This window comes from Pongo pygmaeus, chromosome 18, assembly GCF_028885625.2.
Source record: "Pongo pygmaeus isolate AG05252 chromosome 18, NHGRI_mPonPyg2-v2.0_pri, whole genome shotgun sequence".
In the NCBI taxonomy this organism is placed as follows: domain Eukaryota; kingdom Metazoa; phylum Chordata; class Mammalia; order Primates; family Hominidae; genus Pongo; species Pongo pygmaeus.
This window is the reverse complement of record NC_072391.2, coordinates 73,504,214-73,528,078: the sequence shown is the minus strand read 5'-3', so window position 1 is coordinate 73,528,078 and position 23,865 is coordinate 73,504,214. Positions and strand designations below refer to the sequence as shown.

Sequence of the window (23,865 nt, the reverse complement as noted above, 5' to 3'; positions counted from 1 at the left end):
TCAGCAATGTTTTGTAGTTTTCAGTGTACAGCTCTTTTGTTCCAATGGTAAAGTTTATTCCTAAGTATGTTATTCTTTTTGATACTACTGTAAGTGAGACTATGTTTTAAATTTCCTTCTTGGATCATTTATCATTAGTATGTATAAACTAAATATATAATAATAGTACAGTAAAAATATATCAGCAACTTCCCCAACTCAATAGCATAAAAAGGGGAAAAACCTGATTTTAATATGAGCAAAAGCATTAAGCAGACAGTTCTCCAAAGAAGATATACACATAACCAGCAGGTAGGTAAAAAGATACTCAACATTGCCAGTCATCAGGGAAATGCAAATCAAAACCACAGTGAGATATCACCTCACACCTGTTAGGATATCTATCATTTAAACAATGAAAACAAAAGACAACAAGCATTGACAAGAAATTAGAGAAATTGGAATCCTAGTACATAGTTGGTAGAAATGTAAAATGGTACAACTACCATGGAAAACAGTATGCAGTATGGAACTTCCTCAAAAATTAAAAATAGAAATTTCATGTGATTCAGCAATGCTGATCCCAGGTATTTATCCAAAAGAACTTAAATCAGGATCTCAAAGAGACATCTGCACCCTCATACTCATTGCATCATTATTTACAATAGCGAAGAAGTGGCAACAACCTAAATGTCCATAGGCAAACGAATAGATTTTAAAATTGTGGTATTTACATGAAATGGAATGTTCCTCAGCCTTAAAAAAAAGAAAGCACATTCTGCCTCAAAGTTCTTTCAGCACAAACAAACTTTGAGGACATTATGCTAAGTGAAATAAGCCAGTCACAGAAGGACAAATAATGCATGTTGCCACTTTCATATGAGGTACATGTATCTAAAATAGTCAAATCTATAGAAGCAGAAAGTTGAATGATGGTTGCCAGGGGATAGGAAAAGGGTGAAATGAGGAGGTGTCATTCAACAGATGAAATGTTCCAGTTAAGCAACATGATTGAGCCCTGGAGATCTGCTTTACAACACTGTGCTTATAGTGAACAATATTGTACTGTGCACTTAAAAATTTGTCAAGAGGTTAAAGTTTTTTTTACCACAATTTAAAAAAATGGGCTGGACGTGGTGGCTGACGTCTGTAATCCCAGTGATTTGGGAGGCCTAGGCGGGCGGACCACGAGGTCAGCAGATCAAGTCCATCCTGGCAAACATGGTGAAACCCCGTCTCTACTAAAAACACACAAAAAAATCAGCCGGGCGTGGTGGCGGGTGCCTGTAGTCCCAGCTACTCGGGAGGCTGAGGCAGGAGAATGGCGTGAACTCGGAAGGCGGAGCTTGCAGTGAGCTGAGATCGCGCCACTGCACTCCAGCCTGGGCAACAAAGCCAGACTCCCTCTCAAAAAAAAAAAAAATGCCGCCACGTTTTAACCATGCATTAGCGGGTTAATCATTTTCAAAAGCTGGAGAATGTGGAGCTAAATAGAAATATAAACAGGAAGCTTCCTGAAAATTTAGACTAATAAAGTAGACTTTCATTAAAATATGTTTTGGATCAGTGTCTTGAAAGATAAAAGCAGCTTCAGGCACTCTCTAGGCATTTGCCGAGTACTAAGCAAGTATTGCAGTGCATTAAGTTTGACAGTTTGACATGTTGACACACGTGGCATTAGTATTGCTACAACTTCTATCACCACAAATGCTGCTTGTAGGCTTAGGTCAAAAGAATAAGGGCTCAACATAAGGAAGGAAAAATGCCACTCACAAGGAGGAGAGTCACCTACCCTACAGCGTATATCTCTTTTGCACTTCTGCCTTCTCAGATTTTCTATTAAACTATCCCTAGGCCCTTATTTGACTTAAAACAAATGCATGTGGAAATCTTTGCAGGTAGTGTTTCTACCCTGTCTGGATTACAGACTTGACAACTCAATCATTCACAGTGATAATAATGGCCTGAATATTTTGTGACAGGTAGTACTTCTGCCTAACTGACTATACCATACCACAGGGTCTCTGTGTCTTTCACCAGCCAAACCCAGAACCATGACACTAGACACTTCTAGTTAAAAAACAAAAACAAAGAGATACTAACTTCATATAGGCAATAAAGGTTTTTGTTTGAAAAATCAAGTACAACTGAAGTCTATTTTAAAATAAAGCAAACTATTATTGTGTTTACCAATCATATTTACTCAGTTTATAAGATTGGTACCAACCCATTTATTGCCCTTGTAGTCTGCAGTGTAAAAGAATCTTAGGCATTTACCATAAAGGATTTGGAGAATTTGCCTGTAATGTTCCTGCACATGTTATCTACTTAAAATAATTTCTAAGATGCTCATTTCATGATATCTCAGCAATTGTTCTTAAGTGAGTGAAAATTATACCTTATGTTTACTTTTTCAATCATGTACAATAAACTGAAGAGAATCTTTTTATTATAGATGTTGAGGAATTTTGTGTTCAATCTGAGAGGAGAAAGTTCAGCTTGCATTTTCTGAATTTTCATAAAATATTTGTTTGCCATTCAGCAGAATACTTTGTATAAATTATATTTTATGAACATTGCACTATAAATTTTTCACTGAAGAAATATTCCAATGTGTAATATTTTAAAATATCGCATATCTATCAAGTTTGCATTTCTATTAAATGATCTGTATAGACTGTAAAATATTCTGTCTTTCCTCTTAGGGATTATTTGTAAGAAGTGGCAGAGCATTTTATTAATTATTTCAGGTATGTAGAAGTCATTGTACTGCCTGGCATTTGAAGTGAGATCAAATGAGGAGAGAATGAAGAATTTTCCCTGCAGCATTTCAATCCGTGTTGATTGTTTTTATTGCATTTGTTCCTAAACCAATAACACTTGTCTTTTCTTTTTCTATCACATACTTGTATAATGCCTTATGTGTTTCCTAACTCTCTTTCACAGACTTATTTGTATCATCTGGAGCAGACTGTGAAGCTCTTAAAGGAAATTGGCATATTTTGTATAATTGGTATACATCCTATAATATCTACAAAAACTGGGCCAGAAAACAAAAAGTTGGGAAATATATATTTGTAAAATATAACAAAGGGTTAAGTTCTTTTATGATGCACATCAGTTTGAAATTGTTCTTCCGCTTAAAAAATGCAAATTGAAGTGGTCTGTGTTCTTCCAGGCAGAAAAGTCAAGAGACAGGGCACAATTCACCATATTTCAATTTTCCTGCTTCAGCAATTAGCGATTCACAGAGAGCTTCCTTTAGAGTGGGACCAGAGTAACTATGGAGTAGAATAAAACTTTGAAGCCACCTAGGATTAACAGGAAATACATACACATATATACATATATATACGCACACATACATATACACATACATACATATATACACATACATACATACACATATATATATATATACACACACATACATATACTTTCAGAGACTTGGGGTTGTTTTATCTACACTACAACTTAGCTATGTTATGTGTGGTAATGGTGTCTATTGTACTGTCTTAACGTTGATCTTGACATTTAAAATTATCTGTCAACTTTCTTTGCCATATCCAAAATTATCTTCCAGTCTTTCCAAAACTTGATAGTCCAATGTGACCAGTAATCTCACTAGTTATTACACAGGAAACCATAACTCTGTATATCCCCAACGTCCATGCTTTTTTCATACCTTTCCAGCTTCATAAAATAGCCTCCTTAATCCTTCCATAATCTAAACTATAATGCTTTCTTCAAGACCTATGTAAGCCTTACTTCTTTGACAAATTCAGCTTACAATGATCTCCATATTCTGTCCATTTCCAAATGCTTAGGAGTCTGTACCTAATATTTGCATGTTCCACTTAATCTTTCTTTGGTTTGCTCTGATATGCCTTATCTCTTCAGTGATTTTGTTGTTGCTGTTTGTTTTGCTTTTGAAATGGAGTCTTGCTCTGTCACCCAGGCTGGAGTGCAGTGGCACAATCTCAGCTCACTGCAACCTCTGCCTCCCAGGTTCCAGTAATCCTCCCATCTCAGCCTCCCAAGTAGCTGGGATTACAGGCACACGTCACCATGCCCAGCTAACTTTTTTGTATTTTTAGTAGCGACAGGGTTTCACCATGTTGGCCAGGCTGGTCTCAAACTCCTGGCCTCAAGTGATCCTCCCACCGTGGCCTCCCAAAGTGCTGGGATTATAGGCGTGAGCCAAAACGCCCAGCCTTCTTCAGTGAGTTAACATAAACTTTTGATACCTCCCAGAAATTTGGACAAAGATAGGCACAGATTAGCAGATTGACAAACTCAAATCTCAAATCCATTCATTTATTGGTCCTTTCACCTATTTACTCAACAAAAGTCATGTGCCACACTGGATGTTAGATACCAGAAATGCTAAGATTAGAAAAAGAAAATCTCGCCTATAAAAAAGTTCAATATCTACAGGGAAAAGAAAAATGTGCCATTCTAACTGGTATATTAAATTAGTACAGCATAAATGTACTAAAGAGAAGAGCTGATGGGGGTAAGAGAGAGTCACTTTTAGAGTGATGAGAAGAGTATTCTACAAGAAAGTGCATTTTATTCACTCATTCCTTCAATAAACATTTAATATTTGACTGTGACATGCCAGGTGCTCTTACACTTTGGGGATATTGAGATGAAAGATCACAAGGTACAGTATTTACAGAGCTCACACTCAAGAGGGGAAGACACTGAGTAAATCAATAAATTACAGCAGAGTCTAGAAAGCAATGTTACCTTAACAGGATTATGATAGATGCCATGTTTTTACTTTTACTGGTTTGGATTAGTAAGGATATCATTCATGCCACCATTTCACCATGAGTGCCTCAACTTTAATAAGAGTAAGCAAGTAAGGTAAATGGCAGTGCCTGGGTTTGGTTTTCCCCAAGCTTGCTTAACAGAAGTACAACAATTTTCCTGATTGATCACTTTTTAAAAAAATACATTTTAATTAACTTACCTAAATATTAGCATGCATTAGCCACTACTTATCTAGGTTAAATTCCAATGCTTAATTCAAAAAAGAGCAGAAGATAATCCAAACATCTAGTTAAATAAATACCTCATTAAGTTTTTATTGTTATTGGTTCATAATTACTGTTTATTTTATCTCTAGTTTGAATGGCTTTCATGGAATTAGTTGAACGTAATACCCAGTGTTTGGAGTTTTGTGGGGGGGGGGGTGTGTGTGTGTGTGTTTTGTTTTGTTGTTTTGTTTGTTTGTTTGTTTTTCCTCTTACAGCTTCAACTTGCTTTGGATTTTAAACAGCTTTTCTTAAAACTGCTTATAGGCAACTTCTTCTAGTCCCACTGTTGTTCCCTCTAGAGAAAGAGCAAGGCTGCTTCTCTCAGTTCAATTTACATCAATAAGCATGGATTGAATGGCCACCAAGAGCTTTAAAGATACAAAGGTGAGTAAATCACAGTCTATTTCTTCAATGAGTTTATAATGTATAACAGAGTTCTATGAAGTTTCAAAAAAGAGGCAATTGACTGGTCAAAGAAAATTATCATTATGTGCCCAAATAGGCTTCCAAATTATCTGTGTGCTAAGAATGATGCTTCATTAAGTAACCCATTTTCTCTGGTTCCAGCAGCTCAACCAGAGGGGGGAGAATAGTTCTTTGATTGCAGTACATTGTTCTTAGCCCACGTAAGATCCAAACAAATACTTTTCTGCACTAAGAAAGAAGTCTTTTCTTTGTTATCAGACAAACTTCCTTTAGGTTCTTCTTCCATCAGGTGTTTATATGCCATATCCAGGTTTATTTATCAATCAACTACAAATATCACCCACTTAATCACAAAATGCCTCTTTCCCAGTCTCCCTCTTACAGGAGCTGCACCACTGTTTACAACACACAGCAATTTACACATTTATACACTTTACAGAGACTAGAGAAGGGTTTATAGATAAATCATATATATGTATACATGTGTATGCATATACATACAACTCCACATATTATATATATAAATCCCCATATACCAGAGAAAGAAACAGGATTTCAAAAATCTCAGTTATCAGAAGAAATAAAAGGAACAAATTATTTTGACTAATTTTAAATAAAGACAATGCAGGCTGGGCTCAGTGGCTCATGCCTATAATCCCAGCACTTTGGGTCACCGAGACAGGTAGACTGCTTGAGGCCAGGAGTTCGAGTCCAGCCTGGCCAACATGGTGAAACCCTGTCTCTACTAAAAACACAAAAATTAGCCGGGTGTGGTGGTTGGCACCTGTAATCCAAGCTATTCGGGAGGCTGAGGTAGGAGAATCACTTGAACCCAGGAGGCAGAGGTTGCAGTGAGCCAAGATTGTGCCACTGCACTCCAGCCTGGGTGACAGAGTGAGACTCTGTCTCAAAAATAAATAAATAAATAAATAAATAAAACACAATGCAAGACTATTATGTTTTTGGGCAAAAAATTTTTTATACAAGTCATATTTATTTCTTAGACTCCCACACTATTTAATGGACTAATAGGGTTTTTTTTTTCAATTTTTGAGAACCCTGTAAAATAAATTTACCCTTACTATTTTCATAAATTTACCATAAAATGTATTGGAAAATGAATATTTACCATATTTTCTCTTGGAAAATGTTTTCAATATAAGTCTGAAGAGTCTGTATTTCTACTTAATTTAAGAGATTGGTAAACAAGATGCAGTACTGACTATACTTCTTTCCCCGAGAGACTATGTCTTTTGTTAAAGAACATACCCAGATGCTGTCCTCTTGGCGATATTGTTTCCAGTTCCAGCCACTATCACTGAACATCAGGAGGTAGCTGGTCACCCAGTTGGAGCTACCATATCCCCCTTGAGTGGCCACAGCGGTAACCTCCATTCTCTCTCCAAGGTCAATCTGCAACCACTGGTATTTGTTAGACACAAGTGGAGACCAGCCACCAGCTCCTTTTATTAAAAATAGAAACAGGAGAAAATTGAGAAAGGAAAGTTAGTTAAAAATCTATGTTTGTAAAGCAGAAATGCCAGTAAGACTGTATTCCTCTATGGAACTTAAATTTCCAAAATATGAAACTTCTTATAATTGTAGAAAAATATAGAGGTAAGAATTTAGTATAATTGTATGATGTCTATGTTAATTAATAGTGTTCATTTCTAGGTTTTATAGCCTTCTAAAACGGGGAGAACCAGGGGTCTTGCTGAATATTTAAAATGTTTAATATGATCAGTGAACATTCCTGCCAACACTGGGAACTTACTAGCATGTCTACTGCACACATGCATGACTGGGTAATGGTCTGTTCTCCTACTCCTTTGCCCAGGATTGGATGTAAGAAAGTAACTTCAAGCTATGAAGGAACTAAAGCCATGGTGGAACTAAAAATCTACTTTCGATCATGTTTAGACTTAGAGAAGGGAGTACATCGTTAAGTCTGGGAAAACAAAAGTCAAGAAATAGTTCCTGCCCTCAAGATGTTTACAGTCTTTTGGGAGGGTCAGATGTTGAAAACCACGTTTGAAACACACATTAATGACGGGGTGTGTGCAGGAGAAAATAACACAGCTCTACCCAGTGGTGGGTTGGAGCTCGTTCCCAACAGTTTGTGAGAGACAATCATTAAATTTTCAATTTTGCAAGCTAGTTATTAAACATAACCATCTTTGCCATTGGCCATGATGAGAGTATTTAAACCACGGAAATTGCAAACTTTGCAGATAAGCACCTGCCCCCACCCCAGCCAGTTTACCAACACACCACTGATTCTATCCTGTATGGGAGAAGGGTGGTGGGTAAGAGGATGGGGGGAAACAGAACCAAGGAAATCATAGAGCAAGCTGTGCTTGATCACTCAGAAGTAAAGAATACAAGTTGTGATGTATGTTCAAGGAAGTAATGTGTGGAGCATACTTTATTGTGTTATATTTTATCCAACACACACCAAAATACTGTAGATGTGACTCTTATATATCTTGTTAAGATGCTTCATTCTTCCAGTTTAATATAATAATTTGGGGAATTCTTTTGAGAATTATTTAACATTGCTGATTATGTAAGTAACATATAATCATTGTAAAACTTATGAAATAGGGTTTGACTCATTCTTGAATCCATATTTATCTAACATTTAATCTTTATTAAAATGCCACATCAATTATATAGCACCCCAAATAAGAATGTTAGCACATTTTCTTCCCCCATTCTTTTGCTGCTCACCTTGAGGCTCCGATAATAAGGTCTGGATTTTTAGATACAGATTACTATTAATTTATATAGTTTTGATTGAAGCATTATTCTTGGCATACATGACCCATTTTATGAAACCTCGAGTACAAGACCTAATTCGAAGAAATGCTCAATAAATGTTTGCTCTTATGGTACGGCGTATGCCATTGTAGGACCTGAAGGCACACACCAGTGTTGACAAATGCTTTATAAGACTTCAAGATTATTTTGATGGTGGAACACAGCATAATGTCACTCTGATAGATGAAGGGCAGAACTCTGCTACTTACAACTACAAACAAGAGAAGATGCCAGGCAGGACCACACATGGGGATGCACCAGAGGACAGGATAAGGGCAAACTGGAGCTGTAGGAGGCAGCTTCTGTATGACAAGCAGGGTAGGGCTAGCTAGCTAGGCTTGGTGGGCTTCCTGTGAATTGGCTAATTTGAACAATTTATCTAGGAGGCACTAGGACACCCCTAGTTGTCTGGTACCTGTCCCAGCAATGATGCTTAGCGACCCCAAAGGGTGAGAACCTAATAAAGGAAGTGGTTGGAGTATGGACATAATCAACTGCTGAGAAAGTAAAGTGACCAGTCCTGGCCGGGGTCAAAACTGTGTCAAAGCAGCATTTAAAAAAATTGTATTATAACAAACTGCACATGTACTCCTTAATCTAAAATAAATAAGTTGAAATTCTTTTTAAACATTATATTACAAGAAGGTCCTCTCTTGATGGCATCACACTAATGACTGCTTGCATTCAGGTATAATCCCTGTTTCTTACTATACTGTCTTTAGAATTAGATCCGTCATTAAATTTCCATCTTTCTTAAGGTGAATCATTGTTCAAAAGTGTATTCCACTCCATGTGTCAAAAGCACAATGCTCTTCCTCTTTTGTGGATCCAGAAATTTTTTACATGCAATTTTTGTTTATGCGTTTTGACTTTTAATTTTCTCTGTATTTGTTCTTAAAGAACCTGTGATTTTGGGTGCAGTTTCGTTATACACCAATATGATCCACCTTTATGCTTATAAAGCAGAATATGCTCATCTTTTAAGCAAGAGGGCTGTTGCATAGACCTGGTCCCTGGGTGTCTTGGGGTCATTTGTTTAGCATGGCCCTGCTGTCCGTGAAGGGTACTTCCTACCCTTGCAGACTGTTATTTATACGGAATGTGTTCTTGAATGATCTGAAGCACACTTTAAATAGCACCCTGCCACAAATAGCTTGGGGAGTTCTTGAACTCTGCGGGAACTGCTCCTGGGGCGTTATTTTAAAATCTGAATCAATGCTTCCTCCATCCTTCATTTTTCAGGATCTGATGAAACACCATCCAGCCTCCTCTACTTATTCTAATACTGTATTACCTCACATTTGCTAAGAAAGAGAGTCCTTTGTGTCAGGCACTTTGTGAAGGCCTTGTCAATTAATTCTCAGTGCAATCTACATAGTAGATGGTGCATCAGATACAAAGAGTTTGAACACTTTGCCCTCATCCATGGAGCAGGCAAGAGGCACCATGCCCCTAACTAGGACACCACAGTGCCTCTGATAGGTCAGGATGCAAAGGTGGGAATCAGTGGTTCCCAGTGGATGTAGAAAAGACTCACTGATGCTCATGGAGATCAGGGAACCTCAGGATTAAGCTACCAGGCAGTAGGGTCAACTTCCCTCCCTGTAGTTAACAATGGACCGTGTATTTGACGTATAGGCACATGATGGACATGGCATGTGGATGAATATTTGTCTCCACTGTCCTATCTAATTTTATTATTTCCCTCCAGGCCCTGTCAAAACTTTAGAAATTGAAAGTCTTCTAGGGTCTGGGGCTAATCAAGCATCTTTAATTCTCTTATTGCTACAACTGCATATCTCTCTGTATTTTTGTCATTTTTTTTGTTTACAAGGAAAAGTTAGGAAAGGGTGAATGAAATGCCCCTAGAATGTCACCATCTCAGCCTGGAAATTCCACACTTGGAATTGCATATGTATCAGCTAATACCTCTGAGAAAACACTGATCAGTTTGCTTCTTGCCCTTTCTAGTTAATTGTAATGGTCTAAATTCAGAATTGAGAATACGTTTTCCTAAAATCCAGAATTGCATAGTATTTCTCTTGCATTTCCATGCCTCTACAGGCCAGTATTTTAAAAAGTGAACACATGACAGAAATGCAGCAAGGAAAAAAGAATCAGTGTGATTCTAGTGAGTTAAAATCAGATCATCAATTCTCATCAGGAGAAAGAGGAACCCCTCACTGACCGCTCTCTCTTCCCAGCGCTGCTCACGGTTACAGCTGCACCAGCCAACTTGAAACATTCACAGTTAATTGACCTTAAACATTTCAATTCCTTACCTGTGGTGAAAAGGTACTACTGGTATGCAAATTAAGCTATATCATTAATGAGGTACACTGATAAAGTAATGGAAATTCAGAGGCTTCTAGGCTATACCAAGTAATTTCAGCCATATAAGTTGGCCACAGGGAATCCAAATATCCCTACCGGGTTTTAAGCTGTGCAGCTCTGCAGATGCACATGGTATTAGCGTGTGATAGAGTGTTAGGCTTGTTCTAATTTTAAGACAAATGCTAAATAGTAAAATGGAAGACATAAGCTAGACAGACTGAGCGATGGAGATAAATTGATTATTCTTTGCAGACTTTTTTTTTTTTTTTTTGGCAGCCTATGATGACAGCTAGTGACATGAAATGCAAATGTAACTGCAGCCGAGGTTAGACCACCAGCCGTATGGCCACTGCCAAACCGCATAGCCCTCGGAAACACACTACTGTCATATTTACTTTTTTAATGGAGAAAGTGATGACTAACTCCAGCAAATTATAAACTCTGTATTACTATCAAATAAAATGTATTTATTTTGTTTATTAACAAAACCTTTTAGCTGCCAGTTAAGTGTTATTTGACCTTGTGATTTTAGTATGCCAATATATTCAATATCCTAAGAAACCAATTCTTATGAAACTAAAGACCATCTTTTCTCAGCCCCATCTCTTCCATGGTTAATGATAATTTAAGCACAAAACAAAAACAAGAGTCTTGCCCCCACCAGTTCCTATTTGTCCCCATACTGCAGGTTTCCTTTCCCTGTTCCACCGTCCTCTTTCTCCTACCTTAACCTTGTTACTGAGACTTGGCATAATAGTGTCATGAATCTATTCAAATGGAAAAATGTCTTAACTTGTCATATGACAGCCTCACATTTAAACTCACATTTAAACTCACATTTAAACTCACATTTAAAAATAAAAGTTCTCCCCATTCACAAGACTCTTAAATGCTGTAGTATTGTTATGAGAATTAAATTTTAAAAGCATATTAAGTGCCTATTGATCTCTCCCACATTCAGCAAACATCAGAGTATATGGCAGTTAGTGCTTTTTGAATTACAAAAATTATTATTGCTATTAGCTCCAAAGAGAGTTATGATCACAGCAAAGTTGAGCTTTGAAAAAATTTAGTAACTGATTGACCACAAAACACAGCATCTCTTTTATTTGTTGCCTATCACTTTTCAACATCAGATTTCTGAGGGACTTGCTTCTGTAACATGTGTTGCTATGAATTGTAAGAAAAGCAAACTAAAAATTATCCAGTACCTATTGTATGTGAAGCACACTACTAGAAATTGTATACATTGTATTAACTTAATTATTAAAGTTATCTAGTGAGATGAAGTATGCTTTAACATCTCTTTTAAAAAGAAAAAAACAAAAATATTTACAGAGGCTAAGTAAATTTTCCCAATACTATGCAAATATTTTAGTGTAGGTAAGAAATTACTTATTTTAATACTATCTTAATCTGTGGGAGGATGTCACTTTACAAATCACCCCATTTTTCATTCTTTACCCCTGGAGTAATTACAACTATCTTTGCCTCATAGTAGTATATTTTATCCCAAGAATATGTTCAAATAATTTATTCTGTGTAATTTAATTATAAATTACCTGGCTGGCTGAATTATGTTTAAGACTCATATATCCCATCTACTAAATATCAACAATATTTAGTACTGGTCAGGGAGACACATCTTAAAATTTCAGGAACGTAAAAGGAAAAAGTGAAGAAAAAATACTCCTACTTGGAGCTTTAAAATATAGATAAGAATCACCTTTATCCCATAGTAATATTAAAAATGGCATGACAGACATTCCTGGTGGTCATCAGTAAAGGTGATGTGTCAACTTTATTCAAGTAGAGATTGCACAGACAGAAGGAATTACATTTCTTCCTCGAGATTTTAAAGTGTAAAAGGACACAGATGTCCAAGGACACAAAACACAAGTGAACATAATTGAATGACAGTTCTAGCCACCATTAGGACATCTAAATTCCTAGAAAATAATTGGCTTAATTAAAATTGTCATAGGAAAGTTTCCCTCCAAGATAATTACTTTTTTTTCAAATGTGATTTCATCTAGATTTCCCCAAGAGTCCAAGTTTTCCCAGATCATTTTCATCTTGACATAAAATTATAATAATGTAAGGAAATGGAAAGAACGTGGTACCAATACTTGTTTGGCTCCCTTAAATGGTGTGCCGTGTCCCCTGGCCACCATTTAGAGCCTTTTAATAGCTTTGTATTTTTACCAGTGTCTTTTGTTTCAGCTGGAAGAGAACGTGACTCTACTGATGCTGTGTATGTTGCTGCTGGTCTGTTCTCATGTTCACTTCTCAATCTTGACCTTGCCTACTTTGATCACAGTGATTGTTTCAGGGATGGGCAGGTGACCTTGAGCCATGAGCACCGAGCAATTTCACGATTTTGTGAGGACTATTGGAGAAGAGACTCTTTTCTGCTATTAATGCTGAGAAGATAAGATACAGGCATCAAGCTGTAGGAGGTATTGTTGTGGAAAGCCTGTCTGAGTGAGGCCAAAAGAGAGAGAAGGAGAGTTGAGAAATGAAGTGAGACCAAGTTCTGAAAACAAGATCAGGACTGCTAGGTCCTGCTGTGCCTGCAGAGTGTTTGCCATGCTTTGTAGTTACAGCCATTCGTTGGGCCCCTTACTTGTGCTGATCCTTCTGACAGTCACCGCTTTAGCAATTCTCCTCTCTCTCCTGCTTCATTATTTTTATTTTCTCTTTAATGGATAATTCCCATCAATACACTGTTACATCAGCATGCTCTTATTTTTCTCATTTTAAAAGGAAAAATAAACTTATCTTGACCCCATTCTATTTTTTTTTTTTTTTTGGCTTCTTTTAACGTTAACCATCTTCAAATAATATAGGTCCACCTCACTCTCCAATTTTTCTCACCCCATTCTTTCTTGGGCCAACTCCAATCAGATTTTTACTCTCTGCCATTCAACTGCAACTGCTCTTGTCAAAGTCACCAAGAACTCCATGTTGCTAAATCCAGTGGTCAGGCTTCAGTCTCCTGTTCACATGGACAATCTGTGGCGTTTGATACCAGTGATCACTCTGGATACCCAAGTAGACTTTGCTCACTTAGCTTCCACAAAAGCACCTTCTCTTAATTTTCTTGCTACCTAATTGTTTGCTCCTTCTTGCTCTCGTTGCTGGTTTCTTCTTTTATCTCACATGATCTTTTAAAGTTGAGACTCTCCAGGTCTCAGACATTTGCTCTGCTTCTTTTCTCTCTGCATTCACTCCTTGTTGATCTCTCTTAGACTGATGAATTTAAGCATTACCCACGTGTCAAAAATTCCCTCATTCATAAATCTGCCTACACCCCTTCCCTGAACCCAAGACTGGAGAATTCTATTCTACTTGATCTGTTTAACATTTCCAAAACTGATTTTCCATTCTCCCTCTGAATCCTACTCTATTCACATCCTTTCCCAACCCCATATAATGGTAATCTTATCCTTCCAGTTTCTCAGTACAAAAAAAAAAAAAAAAAAAAAAAATGGAGTCACGCTTGACCCCTGTCTTTCTCTCATACCATACTATCAAACCACCAGAAGATGCTGTTGGTGCTACTTTATTATTAAGAATCCTGCTGTTTTTCTGCCTTCATGGATGCTCCTTTGATTCAGGCCACATTATTCAAGCCTGGATTCTTGCAACAGTCACCTAGTAAGTCTCTCTTTCTTCATGTGCCCACTGAGACTCTATTCTCTACACAACAGGTGTGAAATATTATACCTGTGCACAAAATACTGCAATACTGCAAGAACTCTCAACTCTACAGAGTGAAAGACAAAGTTCTCACTATGCCACCTGCAATGTCCTCAATGATCTGCCCCCTTTAACCACCCCCATATCATTTCTACCTTCTCTCTTTTTCTTCTTCCCAGTTCACTGCCCTCCATTTACAACGGCCTCCTGGCTGTTCTTTGAATAAACTGAACATCAGTCATTTTCCATCTCAGGAGCTTTATTAAGCTCTTGTTTCTGCCAGGAATGCTCTTCTCTGAGACACTTTGGGCTAATACCTTTGCTGCCTGTAAGTCTTTTGCTCAAATATTATCCTCTCTTAGAGGCTTGTATCTCCTGACCTCCCCTATTTAAAATTCCTTCTGCTCCACATTCCTACTCCCATTTGTCTTCCCCTGAACCACTTTTTCACTTTTGACAGAAATCTCCACCTTTTAATATAGCGTATTATTTTTATGTAGTATATTTAGTGTTTATGTATTATATTTATTACAATATAAGCTCTACGAGACCAGGGATCTTCACCTGTTTTATTCATTGATAGACCCCAAGCGTCTAGCACATTGCTGGACACATAGTAGGTACTTTAAAAAGTATTTACTGCATATAAGATTGAAATAAATTTGTAGTCACATAGGTATAACGTGGTCTAAATTTATACAACCTACTGAAAAAGCTGGTACTGTACCCAAACTGAAGGCACAGAATACTTTTCTTTGATGCACAGTATTTTTTATGAAGTTTTCAAACAGAAGTTTAAGCACTCAACTGAGATACACACACACACACACACACACAACCAATTGCCTCACACCTACACAGCTTAATCACTTGTAAACTACATTTCAAAGATGTATGTATTGCTTTGTTTCGGAATTTTTGATACGATGAAAAAGAGATGCTTTTTCACTTCAACTCCCCAGCAAGGTTCTTAATTAATAATACCTCACTAAACTGTCTTCTGTTTTAGTTCTTTGCTATCAATCAATTTTCCCTCATGGCAAACTGGCAAACTGACTTTCAGTCTTACTTCTTGTATTGCCAGACTGGACATTTCTGAAATCTTTAATAATGCAGTGCTTTGAAAAGTAAATATTTACAAGCTTTCTCTATGCAGGCATTTTGATTTGTACATTTGATTTGCAAATTTTATGACAGCCAAATTTCCCCTGGAAGGCTAGAATAAAGTTACAAATATGCCAAATTCTGTGCCTTAATTTTGTTTTTACCACAGAAAGGTTTATTTCATTCAAACTAGTAGTTTTGAAAAAATGATTTTTAGCATATAATGTCTGGAAATTCAGATGATAATCAGGATCTGCCCATGTGTTGCTTTCTAAGCCCATTATAACACCTTTCTGAAAGTTTTGATTTAGATCTTTTACAGGGAGGCAGGTCATTTCAGTAAATGACATCATGCATCGGAGAGAGTCTACTGGTAATATCCCAGAGATTTAAAAACCATTTTTCACTTCTCTACCTTTTTTTTTTTTTATCTTCCCTAGCCAGACTGAGATGATAAGCTGTCATGAGCCAAATATTCTCATATCACTCCTGGGTCAACAAACTGAAGTCACTCTCCTGTACCCAACAGACATCATTTCCACTTAATGGTAGAAAAGCTGGCATTACTAGGGCATAGTATATCAAAAAGGTAAAGTGCAAAACCAATTTCAGACATTCGACTGATTAAATTATTTAATATTTTCCCAATTAGTAAAATGCTAAAACATATTAATATAGCCTTATGTTCCCAATTCATGAGATTTGCTTACCTCTGGGCTTAAGTATTTGTTGAATTCAGTCCTGAATACACATACCTTATAGAATTACATGCTTTATTTATTTATTTTAAACAACAGACATTTATTTTTCACAGTTCTAGAGGCTGAGAAGTCCAAGATCAAGGGGCTGGCAGATTCAGTTCCTGGTAAGGGCTTGTTCCCTGGCTTGTAGACAACTGTAATAATTTTTATTTCACAGGCAAGAAGGGACATTATTAGTGATGTATGTGATCAAGACAGCCTTAACATTGCCCTCAACTCAACTATAGACAAGTTTCTTTCTGACTTTAAGCTCCTGACCTCCCTTTTCATACAGCATTTACTTTATAAAACTTATGATTGTAAATTCTGTCTCTGCCCCTTGAGGTGTAAATATTCATCCAGCCTCTTGCCAGGTTTACAATCCAGGGATATCTCTCTCAAGGACCTGGGAGCCACCCCTTTGAAATGTAATCATCAAGAAAGATAGGACTTCCATCTTCCAGGCTCTGTGGGAGGGTAGGAGCCTAACTTACATAAGATCCAATTAGCAAACACAGATGGCCTTATCACATTGGCCAAATCCCCCCCCTTCCCGATGTCCTCCAGTGTATTTCCACTAGCTCAGCCCAGCACTTCAATGGAATTGTTTCAATGGAATTGAGTTCAATCTCTCTCCCAATACTCTTGACCTCTGTTGCAATACTTTTGAATAGTCTTCTTTGACTGCTTCACTCAATCCAGTGCAATTTTTCTTTGACAGGAAATCACTGTTTTGTTTTTATTAAAACAATGTGTTTTCCATGATTCTGCCTAATGAATCATATTCCCCAGTAACCTAACCATTCAACAGTCAGAGCCTAAGAGAAGAAGCTGAAGAGCACTGCCTAGAAGTGAATGTGGGTCTGGCTGGGAGCTAGCCAGAGGAATTCTTCCCAATAAGTGGCAATACTCAAAGGCTACTACACAATTGCTGCATCCATTAGCCAAAAGAAAGTCACAGCCAGCTTCAGGAACTCTGAATAGCCAACAAGAAGTATTATGGGGCCCAGCCAGTAAAAGGTGTCTTTGCCAAGAGACCATTCAAAGGAATAGATGGGTCACTAAATGTTATAGTGTATTATCAATAAATATCCAGTGTTAGGATCAACTCAATCAGACTCAGCAAATGTCACTGTCCTAGGCACAGAGATCCAACCAACAATCTTGTGGTAGTCACCAGCAAAATAACCAACATTAGCCAGGGGAGCCCCTATCTAATTGTGCCATGACATCATGTGAGTTCATTATATACCCACTGCCATTTTGGAAAACAGTAGAAGCTTAGGAAATCAGAAAATCTGAGTATTTACCTAGCAGGAACTGACAAAACCAAAAGAGGTGACTTTATCTAGCAGAGGCTAGGGATTTTGAGATGATCTCATATATGGTCATACATGGAAAATAGTCTCTGGACTAAACAACAAATAGAATCTCTCTCATCTTGACAATATTCATAACTGCTAAAGTTTTGACAACACTGAAAAATATGGGGTATTTTGTGTTATTCCTCAACTATTAATCTAATCTTCAGACTCAGTGGTTTAGAACTGGCCTGAGAAAATAGTATCAACCAATATTTCAGATCTGAATGATTAGTACACTGTAGTAGTTCTATAAGATATCTCACTGTATGTGCATGAGTATTTTGTTTGGGTGCTTAACATCCCCAAATCTGCTGATACATTTACATATTATGACTTTATAAAACGGTATGTGGATTATCAAGAATAATGCTGTTTGCCTGTATAGATAGGTGGTCAGAAGAATTAATGCATATCTCCAGTTCAAAAAGCATTTTGCCATATGTATAGCATTGGTACAGTCTCATTCACATTCTGGGGCAGAATCACTCCACATTCATTGGGCATCACAATGATTTTTACTACAAAGTAGACAGACACAAGCAAATATATATATATGTATGTATGTATTTTCACAGTTCCCAGTGTACATATACATACATACATGCTGGCTTTAACAGATATGTTCTACGATAGACTGATAGGGTGGTATGCAAAGAGAATTCAGAGTTTGAAGCTAGCAGGTACAATATTCCCCTATGCATGCATTCAATTCTAGAAATGCTTTCAATTGCAGACCCTTTTACTACACAATGAATTGCTTCCTGTAACATCCGTGCACCCTGGCTAGTTCCATCTGGCTCCTGGCCTACAAACAAATGAGAGGAATGCACAAGGGTCATGATTTTATGAAAAATGTAGAGAAAAGATTTGCTATTATGAGGTTTATGTCAAAATCATGATACATTACCATTACTTTTGCCAGGGACTAACACATTTAGATTTGTTTGCCTTATTCTTGATTATTACATGTGTTTTAAATGATTTCTTTACCTCGTCAGACAAAAAAAAAAATGAAGTTTCAACATATTTGATTTTTTAGTATTACATTGTGTTAAAATGGGGAATAGAGCAAATGTAAGCAAATGTAACAAACCATTGGTGGGTGATTTTTCCAATCTAGGCACTTTTATTTATTAATCTGATTTTAACCTGTGGTTATAAACTTGTAATTGTCCTTGTTGTTGTATCTCCTAACCCGAGATTTAAAACTCTTCTCAGATTACATGCTACTAGTTATTCTGTATTAGAAAAAGCAGGCGAATGTTTCCCTGGATTTGCCAAGAAAGAGATCAGCCAGGGTTTTGAGGGAGCATGATGAAGTCTGTCAGGATGTGAAAGATGCACAAGTGCAGGCAGAAGAGGGAAAAAACACATCATTTTGCTCTGTTTATCTCCATCTTATTTCTATTTGTAATGTATAATGGAAAGTTCTAAATTGTCCTTTTTGATAAAAAGAAAGTCTCACAATGCAACCTCATTTCCACTCAAACCAATGAGGCCTTTCATTGGATTGTCAGGCCACCTATCATAGTTCATGTTTCCCAGTGTATATTGATCCATTGAGTCATAATAAAGTAGTGCTTCCAGCTGGGAATAAGAGTTAATGCCAATATTTTCTGGATCAGAAAAGGTGGACCAAAAAAAAAAAAAAAGTTGTTCTTTTGCCTAGCCAATTTCAAATTGCTTCTGGCAATACTATGAATCTTATCCACACCCTTGCATTTTCCTGCACACTGTTACCACAGAGAATGTGGCAGCTGAAACACAGCATCCCAGCAGAAGCAGCTCAATGCACGTTCATGATGAGAGCTACAATAATTGTGAAAAGCAAATACTTTTGATAAGCAAAATGGAGAATCTATTACTAGCATGAATTTTGTTGCAGTTGTTACTGCTTTTATTATATCTGTTTTCTGAAAATTCATAACCCACAGATACTTAAGAACATAAAACAGGTCAGTTTGTCATTGTTTGAAATACATGTTCAGAGTTCAGAATTTTACTTAAGAAATTAGCAATTTATGCCGAGGTGGGCAGATCACGAGGTCAGGAGATCTAGACCATCCTGGCTAACACGGTGAAACCCCGCCAGTACTACAAATACAAAAAATTAGCCAGGCACGGTGGTGGGTGCCTCTAGTCCCAGCTACTCAGGAGGCTGAGACAGGAGAATGGTGTGAACCCGGGAGGTGGAGCTTGCAGTGAGCCGAGATTGTGCCACTGCACTCCAACCTGGGCGACAGAGCGAGACTCCATCTCAAAAAAAAAAAAAAAGAAAGAAAGAAAAAAAAAGAAATTAGCAATTTATAGTTTTAGGAAATACAATATTTGTAGAGTCAGCTAAACTCAATAGACAACCATAAATGTCAAAAACTTTATGTTTTCATTTAATGATGCCAGTTTTTCCTTCAACAGATGCATAACTGAGAAGAAGAATATTGTGTTGTATAATTGCCCTTTGTGAAATTTTTTAAAATCCATCACTTTTGCAAAATTACATGCAAGCCTGGATGCAGTATTTCTAGCATTTTATGCTCCTTTATATAAAAATGGGAGGGACAATATGACAGCCAGGGGCATTATATTTAGGGGAACTCCCAGATGATCTACATGTACAGTTTCCATAATGAATTTCTGATTTGCATGATTCTTGAGGGATGATGCTTTCAAAACAAAGGAACAGCAGCTTTTTGCTCCTGCTGTGCTGACATACTGCATCTGTAGAATATCCTTCTATGTCAATAAATGAACTGAGAGAAAGCCTATCAGGAAAAACATCTAGATCAGAAGTCATGACCAAAATTCTGTCACTTAGGGCAAGCTCCTCCTTCTGTGACTTGATAGGACATGGCAACTTCTTGGATCTGTTTCTAAATTTTCCTGACCAGGCTTTTTCAGCATCCTTCATGGAGCTATTTTTCTTTACTTTCTCTAAAAAGCTAACACAAGTCTCATTTCCTCTTGCTTTACATTTTCAGTGAACTACATATCTCACGCTTGTGGCTACAATGATGTTTTTTTGGATGCTGAAGACTAAATCTATTTTTCTAGCTCTGATCTTTCCTTTGAAAGCCATATCCCAAATCCTGAATGCCTCCCATATATCTATTCATGGATGCCCTATAGATTTTTTAAACTTAACATTTCAAAAATGGATGCTTTACCTCCTGTCAAAACCAGACGGCCACATAATTCTAGCCTTCCATTCATTCGGACTGAAAATGCTAAAAATCATTTCTAATTACTCCCTTTCAGTAATACTGTATAGAAGTTGCCAAATCTGGTCAGTTTTACCTTCAAAGTCATTTCCATTATAGCCCTTTCCTTGGCTTTGCCCCTACCTTAGTTTGAGTCCTTATTGGTTCAACAACTCAATTAAAAAATAATTTCACTGTTTATCAGCTTGTCACTGGGTGGGGGGCAGAATTTGTACATTTCAATGGAACACCATCGAGACATAAAATATATTGTATTTGTCTGAGAAAAATGCATTTGTGCTAGGTGGAAGGACAGGTTTAAGTTCCTAAGTTAAGAGGCACAGAAAAGAGGTAAAGACTCTCAATGAAAAAGTTGAGGAAGATGTCAGGGAGAGCGGGCATCTACACTTAGTACTGAAGGACTAACAGGAATGACCTAGGAGGTGAAGAAGGAATAATGGCTTTCCCATAAAAAGAGCAGAGGCAAACTCCGGAAATGTGAGAGGCTGTAGCACATTAAGGAGCTTCAATGTGTCCGAAGTAGTTGGAGCAAAAAATACAAAGTGTCAGAAATTGGACTGACTGTGGAAAGATGGGACTGAAATGGTGAGCAGGAGCCAATCTTAAGGGCCATAAAGGACATACTAAACAGTGGAGAAGGGAAAATTAGCACCACTGGAGGATTCTAAGGAGTACATTGCTGATTGGCAGTGTAGACATATCTCCTTGATCAAATTTTAGCAGAGAGAAAAAGAGTAATCTTGGGGTTGTTGTATTAATCAGAGTTAGGAGTTCTCAGGCTTGAATAAATATAATGTTCTATTAGCAGGCAAACGCCACGAAAGTGAGCAAAACAGAAGTAAGTCTCTGTCTTCCTGATGTTTGCATGCTAGAATAGGTCTTGGCACATAGGAAACTCCCTATAAATATGTATTGAATGAAGACATGAAAGCATCAGAGAAAGTTTAGTGAGGTAGAATTGGCAGGACTTGGTGATGTGGGTAACTCATAAATAGTAGGCATTGGGAGCGCAATCAGATGTAGGAGAGGGATAGGGCAAAGTCCAGGGTGGTCATTTGAAAACATTCTCGGTGGTGGTGCTGAGAGTCAAGAGTCATTAGTACAAGGGAAATTTGAAAAATGTAAATTGAAGCAACAGGAAACCTGAACCACTACAAAAGATTTAGGATAACCTGGAGTGATTTAATTTAGAATACAGGGACAGCTCTCCTTGGGTGATGAGAATGAAGGAAGCAAGGCCTGCGGGATTTGGGTAAGCATATAGGATTTGGAGGGGAACTTGGGCAACTACGTTCCTGCTTGATGGCCTTCCCTTCCTAGAGATCTTTAATACATGCCTCTTAAATAACCAGTCTCTTCTCACTGTTGTTTCCAGAGTTGTTTTGGTAAAAGCAGGTTGGATAGTATTTTTCCTGGTAGCAAAAGCTATCCTTTTGATGCAGCACGTAACGCAAGCCCAATCTGACAGTGGAGCCTAAGAAAACCGTGCATTTTTCTATGAAACCTTTTCTCGTTCTCCACAATTTTATTTGAATTATACATGTTCCTATGCCTCTCACTCAGCCAGGACTTCCTTCCCTCCACTTCCCAGCTGCATTTAAAATATCAACTTTCCCATGATTTAGCTTGTTATATAAGGGCTTTGTAATATAAAAGAATACAGTTTGCTTTTGTTAAATTAATAGCTAAGAATCAAATCTCGTATTAGAAAGCCATGGCCATATTTGAATGGAACTTTTACCAAAACTTGTCAACTGTTCAAACATAAAAGTGAGGCTTCTCATTAGCTGAGCTATTATTGTTCTAATATGGTCAAATTCAGAGAAATGGAAATAAATTAGACAGATTCTGAGATAACTTCAGAAGGTCAAAGGGCTGTAAGAGCTTTGTCTTTCCCATAACAAAAGTAAAATGACAGACCTTTGTAATGAGCAAAGGCGACATTTCAAAGGATCTTAAATTCTCTTTGTGTCATTTCTTTTCTAAGAAATAGTTTTGATTAATTCCCATCAATCTTTCCTGTAGTGTCTGAAACGTGTTTTGAATTCCAATGAATACATGAGTATTTGCTGAATATTAATGTAATCTAGTATCTTAACATAAATATCTTAAAATTTAAATTAATGTGGTGTTTAGATTAAGTGTTTAAAGTTTATATTTTTCAACAATCTAAACACTATGTATAACCTATCCTAGTAGCTTTTTAAGCTAGGAAGGAGGCAGAAATGAGATGTTATATGTTGAATGGGGAGGGGGTGACTATGCACTTTAAGACATTTCCAATTGTTAATAAACATTATAGAAGCTCAATGATCTCTGGCAGCACAAGACATTAGACAGTTATGAAAGACCACCCTTTTAAAAATCTCTAAATGCCACCATTCATAGCAAAGCATATAGAATGTATCTCCCTAATTGCATATTCTGATTACAGCTTTTAGGACTAGATCACACAAAAAATTTCAAACAAAGGAACTACTGTGTCCAAGGGCTTATTAATATCATTCTAATCACTACTACTACCCTCAATTTTCATCCTAGAAGCCAAACCAAAATGTGATCAATGTATTTATCAGCACATAATCAAAACAAATGCTGGGAATGACTCTGGATCTTCTGGCTATAAAGAGAGATCACTTCTGTATTCTACAGTGTACTAAAGGCTTCACTGTCCTAATTTGTTTGATTTTCACAATAGTCTTACACAATGGAAATTTTTTTCCCCACCTTAAACATGAAGAGACTGAGCCAAAGGGTTGTAAAGTCACTTATAAAAGGTTACAAAGATCTGGTAAAGTCAGGCAAACCCTGAAAACAGTCTGTCTCCAGAATCTGTTCTTCATCTCAGATGATGTCATTTCCTCCTGGAGTTCATCTTTTATGAAAGAATAAGACAGCACATCAGCAGGTGATGCAGATTACAAAAGGAACTGAAATGGAGTGAGCACTTGAGAAATTCAGGGTGTGGAGAGCACCACTGGCTGAATGGTTAGGGAAGCAGAAACATTTCACTTGGGTTCCAGGGTGGGACACTGGAAGGCCACAGTGAAGGGCTGGAGGCTTCCAAGCAAAGGAATGACATGAGGGCAAACCAATATGAGGCACATCTTTCAGCATGGCAGTAATTGGACTG

The 23,865-nt window shown here is 37.3% G+C and overlaps 1 protein-coding gene across 3 annotated transcripts in view; it reads right to left on the bottom strand.

Moving 5' to 3' along the window:
- The window catches only part of CNTNAP4 (contactin associated protein family member 4), a 292,651-nt gene that overhangs the window by 207,203 nt on the left and 61,583 nt on the right, over positions 1 to 23,865 (bottom strand). For all 3 annotated transcript variants that reach the window (XM_054454620.2, XM_054454621.2, XM_063654023.1), the window contains exon 3: positions 6,720 to 6,913. In XM_054454620.2, coding sequence (XP_054310595.1) covers positions 6,720 to 6,913 — 194 coding nt within the window. The remainder of the gene's footprint in view (positions 1 to 6,719; positions 6,914 to 23,865) is intronic.